Below are 14,891 nucleotides of genomic sequence, written 5' to 3' on the forward strand. Positions count from 1 at the left end.
GGATCAATACTGCAGCAGGAGGCGTTGTACTTGCAATAGACTTCTCCTTCTACATTTACAGAGCTATCGCTTCTGTTTCCAAGGAAGCAGCAGCGATAGCTACTCCAACTATATCTGAATTAGTTCCATAAGTTGTCACCTAGGCCATTAGAGTTTAGAGGAAGCCTAGATTACTGATTCAGTACCATAATGACATTAAGAATGAGGAATCTGTGCTGTGCCTTAAGTAGGGTTCTACTGAGGGCAGTGCAACTGGTGCTGCTGCCCAGGATGAAAGACTAAAGGTATGTTTTGACCGACTGTTATTGGCACTAGTCATACATGGCTGTCTTGGCAATAACTGTTCCCAGGTTCTGAAGACATGATATCATGAAATCATGACAGTGTCATTGCAGAGTGCAAGGAGAATAGAATAGAAATTAGGAGGAAGCCTAAATAAAGTACATAATACTAAAAGTGGGGGGAGGGGGGGGGTAACCATTACAAAAACAGGAAGCTCTCTGCAAAAAGAGCAAGTGAAAAGTGAAGAGGAATGTGATGGTGAGGACAAAGATGTGAGCAACCTTTGCTGTCAAGTGAACTCAAATATAGCAATGTTAGTAAATATCCCCTACTGAAAGCAGACGTCTAATGGGCTTGTGTGTTACTGCACATTTGCAATTTTGTACTATTTTTAAAACTTTACCCCCAAATGTCTATTGATTGATTTATGATGGCATCTTCACCCTTGTGATTGACTTTCAATGGGAAAGAGCTATGAGTGGATCACAGCTATGCCACCTTTTATTGCATTGCTCGTTTTGGCTGCATAATTTTAGAACTTACAAATATAGATGCTTCCATCATTCCCTGTGTACATTTGCTACTTATATAAGTGCTGCCATACTGTATGATGATGTTATACATGACATAGTAATAACATTAAACCTGATCGGAGAATGCGGACTGTGTATGCTACCAGATAAACTACTGTAACATGGAACGATATTCATACTTGTTTTGGCTTACCCAATCCTACTGGCAATTTGACAACTAAAAAGGATTTACATAATTTATTTCTTAATCCAGAAGTGCACCTTAAAGTGCCTCAAATTGCAATCTGCTTTTGCAGTCACATCAATAAGTATGAATATCAGGTCGACAAGTAGTTTTGAAATGCACATTGACCATGGGTGCATTGACAGAGATGGATGCAACTGCTTGAACAACTACTAATTTTGTGTATTTCCTTTTTATGGAAATTATTGGTGAAAAAAATTGTTCTTATATTAATACAGATGTCCTGTAACTTGCCCTAGGTTTGTTTATCATAAAAGTGCAACAGTCATAAACAAAACAATGACTGAAAGCTATCAGTTTTTATGCAGCAATAATTATACTCAAAGGATAACTAAAGCAAAGTAATAAATATACTCAAAGGATAACTAAAGCAAAGCAATAAGTATACTCAAAGGATAACTTAAGCAAAGCAATAAATATAACTAGTACAAAGTATAACCAGTAAGTATGGGCTGGGAACGTTACGTAGCCAAGGACATTACAGATTATGTTCTTGTCGGCACTATAATCCCAGCACCATGATGTTGACCCTGTTAAATTGCTAATAAAAGCGTTTGAATGCTGTCGGCAGTATAACTGTAAGCCTGATGTGAAAGCAGCTTGTTTACAGTTATACTACCGACAGCATTTAAATGCTTTAATCAGCATTGTAATGGGGTCAACAATGTGGAGACGGGATTATGGTGCCGACAAGAACATTGTCAATTAAATATTGGTTAGATCTGTTTAACTAACAAATGGTTTATAATAGTAAAACCATAGTAAGAATATAGAAATTAAGCAGCATTCGGTTTTAAATCAACAAGCAATATGCTAATTGTTTTTTTCCGGGATGGATTTATTTGCAGAAACTGAATCTAACCAGTTCATCTGAAGGGAGCACCGTGGATATCAGACCCCCTGGGGTAGTTGTGGAAGGAGAAGGGGAGCTGGTAGAGACTGAACCAGAGGAGGCTCAGGAGCCTGATGCCTGCTTTACAGAAGGTGAGTGGGAGAACATTGCTCATTAAAGGCTGCGTGTATGGCTTCTTACTTGGCAGTTGGCCTGCACAGCAAGATTATATAATGAGATGTAGTCTCCTGGTTAATCATAAAAGCACACATGTTGTGTGGAAAAAGAAAATCTTTATTGGCATCTAGAATTACAGGAAAAGACCTATGTTTTGTCTTTCTTCTAACATGCACTGCTCAGGATGATGAGAAGTCTGAGAAGGAGATGTTGACCCCAGTCTTTTAGTATTTGAACCTAGTAGCTAATGTTTCCTCTAAATTGACTGCATTGATAATCTACTGTTCAGTGTAACTAGGCTCATTGCTTTTTTCCTAACAATTTCCATTTTGAAATGATCATTTACTTATCACTCAGCCTAGGTAAGTGTAGGACTAGTTCAGTAGTATAGAAAGGTGGTGAATAATGTGTAGTGGTCTTGAGTGTGGGGAGAAGGAGGGCAACGCATCTTATATTACATGTACAGAAATGGGCTGAGCGAACTCCACGTTGTACAGGTTTTTGGTTTAAGGAAAGTATGGAACACTAGTTGTGTGACTTGGCCGTTCTAAGCATGACTTTACACACTGCAAATTGATATTGCAGCTGTATCCCAATTCATAACCTACCCAGGTACTTCTCAAATATGTAAAAAATCCATGCTGCCGTTTATTTTGTCTTACATAGAACTATCATTTATGCTACTACAGAAGATGACGGATTCCTCTCCATGAACAGTAAAGAATAAAAGGAACCCTAGACTGCATAACTTAATAGCAGAAAACACAACAACAATTAGTGCAGTCTTCCTGTTCAGCCCTCAGGTTTTTTTGGTTTGATTTGAACAAGGGGAGGGGGGGTGGGGGTAAGGGAGTTTGGAGTCCTTATGATGTTTTTTACTTCTAATAAGGAATTGCTGAAATCATACCACCATGCTGTATATAGTTAGAAAATAATTAGAAGTTACTTCTGGTGGGTATAAACGACAAGAATAAGACACATACATTTTGATTATGTGAAATGCTGAATATCTACTTGATTTATGATCATTCTAGGCTGTGTTAAGAGATTTCCAATTTGCCACGTGAATATTGATGAAGAGAACGGCAAGACATGGTGGGCGTTTAGGAAAACCTGTTATATAATTGTAGAACACAACTGGTTTGAAACCTTTATTATATTCATGATTCTCCTTAGCAGTGGAGCTCTGGTAAGTCCATATGTAAATGATTGGTACAGATCATATGGTTGTACAGATGTATCCTCATATTACTAGCTTCAATATGCCATGTGACACGGGACGCCTGGTGCAAGTGAGGGGCCAGGTTCCGTGCCACTCTGCTAGTGCTGTCATCTTTATTTCAGTCTTTTTACCTGAAAATATGTCTTATTCGCAATGCAGTACAAGTAGGATGCACAAGGAGACTGCACTGATTACTTTGATATGACACTTGTATATCTGGGTATTACTGGGTTTTTATATGTAGCACAACGGAACTTGTGTGGCCACTACACTCAAATATTCAAGTGTCATATATCAAATTAGTCAGCAAAGTTTCCTGGGGTATCCTGGTGACATTGCATTGTGCCTAAGACATGAGACTAAAGGGCCCTATACACTAGACCGATTTCAGCCCGATTTCAGCCCAATTCAGGCCGATATATTGGGTGAAATCGGGCATTTTCGGTGTGCTTTTTTCCCGATCTGATCCTATGCGCGTTCCCGTGTGCATCGGATCGGATCCCCCTAGATCCGACATATCACAAGTGCTGCACTCGTTATATGTCGGATCCCGCAGTAAATGGATGGGAAAGTAAAAGATATATTGTATGCAAAAAAAACTGCATACGATATATCTAATACTATCCTGCCAACGGGGAGACTGCTAGGAGGTTGGAGGAAATCTTATATGACACCTGGCGCAGAGTTACACAAGACCTGGCACACCCTACACCAATTTTTATTTTAATGCTAACCCTCCTGAGTCCCACATCAGCAGCAGCAGTATTGCAGAAATCATGATGAAAATGGTGCAGAGGACATTTACCTGGCATTTCGCGCATGTGCAGTAGAAAAATCACTCGGAATATGGCCGCCACACCATTTTCCCAGAGACTGTGCATGCGTACTAGACTCTGGGACAGTGCTAGGGTCCCCTAGTGGCCAGAGTCAACAGCGCTGCCAGCTAGAGAGAAGGGGGCTGATAAGGAGACTGCACACGGGCCTCCTCCTCTCTTAAGATGCCCCTGAGAAGGACACATCTGTATATAGCACTTCTCAGCATTTATACTGCTCCCCCTACCTTCGCATGCTCCTTTGTGGAAACGCCACTTTGGAGATGAAGCAGCATATGGAAGAAGGAGCATTATGTATTCAAGTCAGAGAAGCACCGGAAAGGGATATATATATATATATATATATATATATATATATATAAAATAAAAATGTAAGGGTTGTGTCTGTACACAGAATGTTTTTTTTATATAATATTCATGCAGAATAGTTAGGTTTCCACGGCATAGTATATGTTAAGATATGTATTTTGTGGATATGTTTATTTGTTTTCAAACATGATTAATTGCATACTACAGGCTTTTGAAGATATCTACATTGAACAACGGAAAACCATTAAAACCATGCTGGAATATGCAGATAAAGTCTTCACATATATCTTTATTTTGGAAATGCTTCTGAAATGGGTGGCATACGGATTTGTAAAATATTTCACCAATGCCTGGTGCTGGCTGGACTTCCTAATTGTTGATGTAGGTATTTAAACACACATTTGTATATATTGTGCTAAAATAGCTATACTAGCTAATTAATAATATGTGTTCTGAAAAAAGGAACAAATGATTAGTTGTTATCAAACAAGCAGTAATGCTACTTTTTGCCACTATTATACTGTAGTAGTAGTAGTAGTAGTAGTAGTAGTAGTAGTGGTAATAGTAGTCGTAGTAGTAGTAGTAGTAGTAGTAATAGTAGTGCATTTTACCTGTCTTGGTTATATAATATCCTGCATTTTATTATCTGAATATATAGGGCTCATTTACACGGACAGCTTTGTTGCATTTATTCTGTAATTTCTATTATACTTTGTTTGGTGAACACTGAAGTTGGTTTATATGGGAGAGAGTTATAAAGAATCTGTGCAAATTTAATTTCCATTCATTTGGAAATGATGTGTTACCTTAGACTGTGTGCCTAATTTAATGTGAACAAAGTGGATATGCCAGTTTACTAGAGTATTCCATTAATGGACACTAAATAAATGTTATAGTTGTAAGGCTACAAACAATGGTTGAAAAATAAATATTGAGCTACCAATATGGAGAAGTTGAGCAATTGATTACTACACCCCTTAGTTTTTTTCTGGTTGGTGGTTAATAGAATTAAAATAAACTACACTTGCCATCATGTTATTGGGATTTGAAATTTCTGTATATACAGTGCTGTCAGTGCCGTAACTAGATATTTTAGTGCTGTGTACAAGAATCAGCATCGCCCCCCCGACCGCCACCATATATAGAAAAGATACAGTTATATAGCAGGCACGCAACAAAACTATAGAGGCGTGGCTTCATGGGGAAGGTGTGTGTCCACAGAGCTCCCGTTTACACATTACGGCAGGCAGAACTCCCTTTTACACAGTACAGCTGGCACAGTCACCTTTTACACAGTACGACAGGTAGAGTCACCTTTCACACATTACGGCAGGTGGAGTCCCCTTTTACACAGTACGGCAGGTAGAGCCCCCTCTTACACAGTATGGCAGGTAAAGTTCCCTTTTACACATAATGAGAGAGAGGGGGAAAGAGAAATAGTGTCAGGGAGAGAGGGTGTCAAAGCAAGAAAGAGGGTTTGCATGGAAAAAGAGAGAGAGAGAGGGGAACAAGAGAGAGGATGTGCAACCGAGCACACTATATATATATATATATATATGTGTATATGTGCGTGTATATATATTTAGATTAAGAGGAAAAGGGGGCAATACAGGGAGCACACCACACCACCACACAGTAAAAGTAAGTACCCCCCACCACCACACACAGCAGCCATACTACACTACCCTCTCTTGCTAGTATACAGTAGCTGCGGCCATAGAGATCCCACACACACGCACCCCCAGTAGACACAACAGCAGCCATTCAATCCCCTCTCTCCCCTGCTCCACACAGCAGCCTGCGTCCGACACCCCAGCTCCACTCACACAGCAACAATGGCACATCTCCCCTCACCCCGCGCAGACATACCGCAGCCATCGCCAGCCTTGCAGCAGCCGTATTCTCCCTTCACCGCACTACACACATCTGCACCGCCTTTCCTCCTTCCTTCCTGGAGACTGGCGGCACGGTGACTGTGTTTCACTCTTCTCCCCACAGCACAGCAGCAGCAATCAGTTGCATCCCCGCCGCCCCTCTTTTAATAGTAGTGGCAGCGGTTGGCACCTTTCTCCCCTGTAGCAGCTTTCCTGTCCAGCGTGTAGAGCTACTTCCTGTCCAGCGTGTGCTGTGCTATGAAGGCACGGCAGGGATCCTTGGTTTGCGGCCGTCACGGGATGGAAATGGAGACAACCCCGCAATCCTCATCCACACCAGTGACTAGGTGTACTGAAGCTCACCGTGGGCAGCGGCCCTGCGGGTTCTGCCAGCGGTCCTGTGCCCTCAGTGCTTTTGCTCTGTGTGCCAGGCACCGCTGGCCCATAGCTAGTTATAGCCCTGAGTACTGCAATTGGAAAGGGTAAGTGTAGCTGAGCAAGTGGGAGTGTACAGGTCAATTCACATCATACTTGCTTATTCCCCTGAAAGGCTTCTGATTCTTGGGTGGCTCTCCCAGATGCCCCAAAAGAAGTATGCAAGTATCCCGGAAGCCACCTATGGCTGCCTGCTGCTGCCCACTTCTGAGTGAGTGGACAGTCCAGGTGACTGTAGTTGCTCAGACAAAGCAATTTAAATCAACACAGTTGTCAATGAATGATCTCATATGTATTATTCACTGTTCAGTGTTTCAAAATTAGATATGTAATAAATATTACTGCTGTTAAAAGCCAAATGTTTCCTCACTTGGGAAGCTTTCATCATTTCCATCTAACCAGAAGCCTACTTTATTTTTTGGGGGGGTTGACACCAATTGAACATAGTAAGTGTTCTGGGTGATGGTATTTCAAAGTGAATCCATCATATAAGTGCGCTGAGCCAATATTCATGAGATTGCAGGTGCCTTGTATTTCAGTAATGTCAATCATTCCTAGTGACAGATTGTAATCTCATAAATACTGGGTCAACCCAAAAAAAATAATTAGCTGGTTCCACGCAGTTCGCAAGTTTGTCCTGAGGTCTACAAAAAAGTTTCCCACTGAGGAATATTTTGACTATTATTTTAAATACTGATTGAATAGCACATTGCAGTGAGGAAGTAGAAAACTGTTGACACTTCAATAGTGTCCGGAGCTGCCTGTTAATGTCATATTTAGATTGTTTAATTACAGTAGAGCTATGTGATTCAATTTTAATCTTTTTTTTTTATTCCTTGTATTGGCTTTCCTTAATGACATGCATCAATTTTCCAACAGGAAGCAGATGGCTGTTCTCTGGAGCAATAATGGCTGCTAAAATACATTTGTGATACTATTTTCCCTCTGTTACATTTATTAGTGATTTTTTTAAAATATAATATGGTGATAATGTGAGAGTCCTGTATTAAACGAGTAAGATGGGATACCTTTCAGCCACATTTTGAGTTTCTAGATTAACATCAGTTTTGTGCATTCAACATAGTCCTATTCAAATGTGTTATTTAATGCTTCTTATAACAATTTCTACAAAGAGTTGATCTTTAATTTTAAGTCCATTTTTCAAATCTGTGCATGTGCTAGTTGTAAACACATTACATTTATTCCAGAGGAACTTAGAGTAGTCATAGTGATCATTGATCCTTACCTCACAGTTGTGTGAACCCGTGTACAATCTTTATAGTGAATAACACCAATTTGACTTTCATAACTATAGGAATCCTGTAACAAACAAGGCTAGAAACTAACCTTTCCCCACAAGTAAAGGAATCTTTTGTGCATAGGATCCCACTCATCTATGAGATACATTTGTGCTAAGGGGTGGACTTGGAGGCACTCAGGGCTGAACTGGATACGGGGTACAAGAGAAATCTCCGGTGGGCCCCACTACTCAAGTGCCCCACCCCCTTCTCTAGGGGTCAGATTCCAGATTGTACACTCTAAATATACATTGTTACTGTCAGTGCTTAAAGTGGGCCGAAACGGGGCGGAACTGCATTCCGTCACTTCAAATTCAACCAGTTCCACCTCCGTCCAGCCACTAGCGTCTGATCCTGGCTTCAGTGCACTTGGAAGCTTGTAGCAGCCGCCAGCCAATCCTTGCTCATGGGTGGACCAGTTGCCAATTAAAAGAAAGCAAGGCTTTTTTTTTTAACTGGGTGAGCCCCGTGAGCCAATCATGGCTCGCACACCGCCAGCCAATGAGAAGCTGCTCAGTGGCAGCTTCTCATTGGCTGGCGGTTCGCCAGCCATGATTGGCGCACAATCGGCGCCAGATTCAAAGAGCGGCATCTTCTTTTGATCAGTAGCCGGTCCGCAGAAATGGCTGGCGGCCGTTGACACCTTCAAACCTCACTACAGCTGGAACCCACCGACGCTCCCTGCTCCTCCTCCGTCCCACTCTCTGCACAGACAGACGTTTTCTCCTCTCCCGAGTCTAGCAGTGTGCGGTCCACGGGATAGCCAGTGCAGTGCCTCCGGCTGTCGCCATCCCTGTGATGCCGGTGGAGGATGAGGGCGCTGCTACAGGAGCCCGGAGTCTGTGCGCTGCTGTTTGGGGTCTTTGTGTGAGCACTGGGGCTGAGACCTCCTTGCTATGTATATAGTGATACTGCTCTGTATGTATCCCTCCTATATCTATGTATCCAGCTGGGGTCCCCTATCCCCCATCTTGGTTGTGCATTGGGTTACATGTTTCCCAGGTTGCAGGTGTAGTTTTTGGCTGGATCAGTTCTTTCATTAATGTTAAAGTAACAGTGATGTAATGAGGTACAATGGAGCTGATTTTTAATTGGGGGTACTATTGTGTGGCCATGCCCTTTCTTAGTGAGGCCACACCCCTTATGCAGTGCGCCGTAGGCGCGAGGGTGATAGAGGAGATGAGTTCCCCCACCTCTCCAGGACCACTTTAAGCACTGGTTACTGTAATAGAGGCTTGTTGCACAGTGGAACAGGAACACTGATAAACATGGGTGCTTGGTTTGATTCTATAGAAACTACACCAAGATTTGCCTGATTGTTAGCCAAGCATCTGTGGTGACTGACCACAGCCCCTCTGGTGGCAGACTACACCCATTAAGCATGGGCCCCTACTACTCTCACTTTCCTCAGTAGGCCCTACATACCCCAGTCCGGCACTGTAGGCAGTTGATACCAGACCCCTGCGGTTCTACAGGTAGCCAGCCAAAGAGTGTTACTGGCCAAATGTGTTTCTTCATTAACATAATGGGGTTGATTCAATTCAGCAACAGTTGAATAGTGCCGGGAATTAGCTCCCGGCGCTATTCAATACAGCGACTAGGTACCCTCAATTGTCAGGAATTCTTCTCTCGGCCTCGGGGGGTGAGAGAAGAAAACCGACAAAAGAGCTGCCACGCAGCCGGCGCGAGGCTGATTCTGACGGGAATCAGCATCGCCGCAGGTAGTTAAGTCGGAGAATGCTCGTTCTCCCGACAAAACTACCTGTTAAGTCGAGAACGGGCATTCTCCGACTTAACTTTAGCTGAATTGAATAGCGTCGGGAGCTAATTCCCGGGGGCATTCAACTGTTGCTGAATTGAATCGACCCCATTGATTCACATTTAGTCAATATTTTAATACAGTTCACTTACCAATGTTAATAATGATTATTTATTTATATGTTAATTTATTTATAAAGTGTATTCGTCCAGTAGGCCTTATAGCACTTTACATTCTTGGTAGGGTGAGGAGCCATCTTGGGCTGAGTTACTGTTCTAAATTATTATTTAAATCAGTTCTTTCCAAATTAGAGTTTACAGTCAGAGATGTACTAAGCAGTGAAAAAAGTGAAGAAGTGAGCCAGTGGAGACATTGCCCATGGCAACCAATCAGCACTGAAGTAACATTTAGAATTTGCATACTATAAAATTATACAGAGCAGCTGATTGGTTGCTATGGGCAACATCCCCACTGGATCACTTCTACACTCTTGTCACTGCTTACTACATCTCCCCCTAAATTCGCTACTACACACAACATGCTAGGGTCCATTTATCTTAGAAGCGAGTTAACCCACAAGCAGGTTTTTTGAGTTTTGTGAGGAAACATACAAACTCCACAAAGTTTGTGCCTCTGTGGCAGTTGAACACAAAACCCCAGTGCTCTTAGGAAACAATGCTAACCACTGTACTGTTTTGATTTCATTTAATTCTTTTGTACATGTTCCAAAGATAAATTGCTACATGTATGTATTTATAGTATATGCATTCTATATGTGATCTCAGTATGGTGAAATTAGTCTTCTTAAGTGTTTTTGTCAAACCATAATATGCTTCACAGGGGCACATCTAGAGAGAAGGAGGCCTGTGTCCTATCGTTCCACACATGTTGTCAGGGTAGGGATGACGATTTTAATTTTATTTTAATAAAGATTGTATTTCTTCATATGGAAACCACAAACCAGTTTCCCTGCATTTTGTTTTGAGACATATGGTGGAGTTTTAAGGATTACTTCAGTCCGATAGGAGGTTGTGAAAGAAACCTTTATGTGCAAGTCTTCACAGTACTCATGTAAGCATACATGTGAGCACCTATCTGATATCATCTAGACACCTTTGGTGTGATATATTGGCTGAGGGATCTTCTTGGTGCCTATTGGGGAGAGGACTCAACACCTTCCTGCTTCCTACACATTTGGAGTTTCAATAGTGGACTTTATGATACAGTTTCACACATTGCTTTTTTGTATATTTTTTTACATATACAATGACCCATTGAGGAGTATACAGTGCCTTGCTAAAGTATTCACCCCCCTCTGCATTTTTCATGTTTTGTTGCCTCACAACCTGGAATTAAAATGGATTATTTGAAGGTTTGCATAATTTCATTCACAGAACATGGCTACAACTTTAAAGATGTTTTTTTTTAATTGTTAAGCAAACAACAAATAGGACAAAATAACAGAAAACTTCAGCGTACATATCTGTTCACCCCCCTAAAGTGAGTACTTTGTAGAGCCACCTTTTGCGGCAATTACAGCTGCAAGTCGCTTTGGATAAGTCTCTATGAGCTTGCCACATCTTGCCACTGGGATATTTGCCCATTCCTCAAGGCAAAACTGCTCCAGCTCCTTTATGTTGGATGGTTACCGCTTGTGAACAGCAATCTTCAAGTCTTACCACAGATTCTCAATTGGATTCAGATCTGGGCTTTGACTAGGCCATTCCAACACATTTATATGTTTCCTCTTAAACCACTCGAGTGTTGCTTTAGCAGTATGCTTCAGGTCATTGTCCTGTTGGAAGGTGAACCTCCGTCAGAGTCTCAAATCACAGGCAGACTGAAACAGGTTTTGCTCAAGAATATCCCTGTATTTAGCACCATCCATCTTTCCCTCGATTCGAAACAGTTTCCCAGTCCCTGCTGCTGAAAAACATCCCCACAGCATGATGATGCCACCACTATGTTTCACTGTGGGGATGGTGTTCTTGGGGTGATGGGACGTGTTGGGTTTGCACCAGGCATAGCATTTTCCTTGGTGGGTGAAAAGTTAAATTTTAGTCTCATCTGACCAGAGCAACTTCCTCCATACCTTTGGGGAGTCTTCCACATGCTTTTTGGCAAACTGAAAACGTGCCTTCTTATTTTTAACACTAAGTAATGGCTGACGGCCGAAGGCCGTCGGGACGCTACGATTGCCTCTGCCTGATTGACAGGCAGAGGTGGTCGCTGGGCGGGGGGGGGGGGGGGGGCGGAACGGCGGCGTTTGGCCACCATTTCTTGGGCGCGGTCCGGCCAACACAGGCGTGGCCGGACCGAATGGGGGCGGTCAGCGGCGACTGCGTGATGTCACACACAGCCGCTGCGGCCCGCGGAGCGATGAGTAGCTCCCGGCCAGCATGCTAAAGCTGCGCTGGTCGGGAGCTACTCTTGAAGTGCAAAGGCATCGCCGCTGTGTGATGCCTTTGCACTTCTGCGGGGGATGGCCGGCACTGACATGCGGGGCGGGATAGCCCTGTGCTGGGCGTCCCCCCACATGTCAGTGTGAATGATCGTAGCTGTGCTAAATTTAGCACAGCTATGATCATCTCGCAATGACCCCCCATGTTCTTTCCATTTGAAGATGATGGATTTGAAGGTGCTCCGGGGGATCATGACTTGTACTTCTCAACAACTTTGTCCCTGACTTGTTTGGAGAGCTCCTTGGTTTTCATGGTGTGATGTCTCTTGCTTAGTGGTGTTGCAGCCTCTGTGGCCTTTCTGAAAAGGTGTGTTTATACTGAAAGATCGTGTGACACTTAGATTGCACACAGGTGGACTTAATTTCACTAATTATGTGTCTTCTGAAGGTAATTGTTTAGACCAGAACTTTTGAGTGGCTTCATAGCAAAGGGGGTGAATACATATGCACATGCCAATTTTCAAATTTGTATTTATAAAATTAGTTTTTTATATAAATTTTTCTCATTTCTCTTCACCAACTTAGACTATTTTGTGCATATCCATCACATAAAATTCAGATAAAAAAACAAAAACAAAATGAGAGGTTGTAATTTAACAAAATAGGTAAAAAGCTAAGGGGGGTGAATACTTTAGCAAAGCACTGTATTTATGAAGATTTGAGGACATTGGAAAGCGCAAAGTGAGACGTAAACTTTTTGTTTGTACACATCACACAGCATCTATGCAATGCAGAGCAACACTGACAGTGCCCCCCCCCACCACCAACTTTTCTCCCCCACAGGCAGGGCCAGTGCTAGGGTGTTTGGAGCCCCCCTGCAAACTATAACTTTGTGCCCTCCCATCTTTAATTAAGAGATAGCGTGTGCCAAAGTGGCACACCACAAAAATGGGTGTAATCTCACAAGGAAAGGCAGTGTCCATACAATTAGACATTTCCTTCTATCCCCGTCGGTCTGTCCGTGCTTCTATATGTGCTCCATTCTGTCTGTGCTTCAACCTATGCTCCGTTCAGTCTGTGCCTCTATATGTACCCCTTTCTCCCTCTATCTGTACACTTTTCTGCCTCTTTATGCCTCTATCTGTACCCCTTTCTTCCTCTGTACCCCCTTCTGCCTCTCTGTGCCCCATTCTGCCTCTGTCTGTAACCCCTACTGCCTCTGTGACCCATACTGCTTCTTTGTTCTCTATTCTGGCTCTCTGTGCCCTGTTTTGCCTCTATCTGTACCCCCTCTTGTCTCTCTGTGCCCGCTTCTGCTTCTCTGTGCCTCTAACTTTATCGTCTTTCGGCCTATGTTCCCATTCTACGCAATCCATTATTTATTTCACCCCCTACCCCTGTGTTCTCTCCCTGCCATTGTCACCCCTTACCCCTGTGTTCTCTCTTAGCCACAGTGTCACCCCCTACCCATATTATCTCCCAGCAATTGTGTCACCCCCCACAACCACAGTGTTCCTCCACCTTCCCTCCCACACCGAGTCAGTGCTGCCTATTGAACTGAGCTGCTTACCTGATCCATTAGACCAGGTATAGCTGCTCCACTTCAGTGTCTGTGGTGGGCCGCTCATTATAGTGCCTTCCAGGTCTCACTGAGCGTGCAGGTACAGGCGCTAACATCCGATTCTCCACGTCTGCGTTGGCCGGCATCTAAGTATGGCAAACAGCAGCAGGCGGCATCCCTCCCATTCCCACCCCTGCCCTGACGCTATTGGTTCACGGTTCCCCGCCCCACCCACATACTGCCCCTCCTCCAAAATGCAGCAGCAGCGCTCACTCACTGTGACTGCGGCTGCCTTGCTTCCACCGGCGCGGCGCCGCTCTGTCAGGACGTGAAGTCAGAGTACCGTGCTGGTGCTACTGCTCATCAGGGTAGCAGAGCGGGGAGAGCACCTACCCAGACAAGCGCCTCCTTGCTTTGCATACCCTTGCTGAGAGGGTTGCACTGGCTCTGCCCACAGGACACTGAGGCCTGCGAGTGGGACAGTGAGACAATCCCAAAAAATGGGACTTGCCCCCTAAAAGCAGGACAATTGGGAGGTATGCAGCTGCAATATTAAGGTGTGCAATAAACCTAAGTTGGGAGCAAAAAAAAAAAAAGCAAGTATTGTACTTTGTATATGGAAGAAACCATTTTGCAATGCAAGGGGTGCAATTACACCAGGATGTGTAGGCTTTAGATGACAAAACCGTAATTGCTGATAATGCAGTGAAAAATGGAGAAAAGCATCTCTGACTACAGCTGCAGCTCCATCTAAGGACATTTAGTCAAACAATAAAACAGGAAAATTTAGCTTTTCATACAAATCATTGTCTGCATAAACGATTCTGCACAGTGTGCACCAGTCTTTTCATAAAGTTTCAATGCATTGTAGGTATGTCCTTAACCACAATAAACCCATTGTAGGCTATGGACACATTCATGGCTTAATTAAGACAAAATAAATGCATTTAGATAAGTAAAATGTCCCCCAAGCAGCTCACATTTTATTCACTAGTTTCTTTGTCAGAGTTTATAAAGCATGTGACTCATTTAATTGAATCTGCAGTTACGTTGAGCATTCCCTATATTATAATCAAATAGAGAAGTCAATGTGTTAATGAGTTCTGCTGATATCTTGTGAACACTTTATTT

The 14,891-nt window shown here is 43.1% G+C and overlaps 1 protein-coding gene across 4 annotated transcripts in view; it reads left to right on the plus strand.

The window, feature by feature from the left end:
• Nucleotides 1-14,891, plus strand: part of LOC134944756 (sodium channel protein type 2 subunit alpha-like) — a 423,313-nt gene that overhangs the window by 365,181 nt on the left and 43,241 nt on the right. For all 4 annotated transcript variants that reach the window (XM_063933594.1, XM_063933593.1, XM_063933595.1 and 1 more), the window contains exons 19-21: nucleotides 1,908-2,043; nucleotides 3,103-3,257; nucleotides 4,640-4,813. In XM_063933594.1, the coding sequence (XP_063789664.1) occupies nucleotides 1,908-2,043; nucleotides 3,103-3,257; nucleotides 4,640-4,813 (465 nt within the window). The remainder of the gene's footprint in view (nucleotides 1-1,907; nucleotides 2,044-3,102; nucleotides 3,258-4,639; nucleotides 4,814-14,891) is intronic.

This window comes from Pseudophryne corroboree, chromosome 7 (genome assembly GCF_028390025.1).
Source record: "Pseudophryne corroboree isolate aPseCor3 chromosome 7, aPseCor3.hap2, whole genome shotgun sequence".
Taxonomy (NCBI): domain Eukaryota; kingdom Metazoa; phylum Chordata; class Amphibia; order Anura; family Myobatrachidae; genus Pseudophryne; species Pseudophryne corroboree.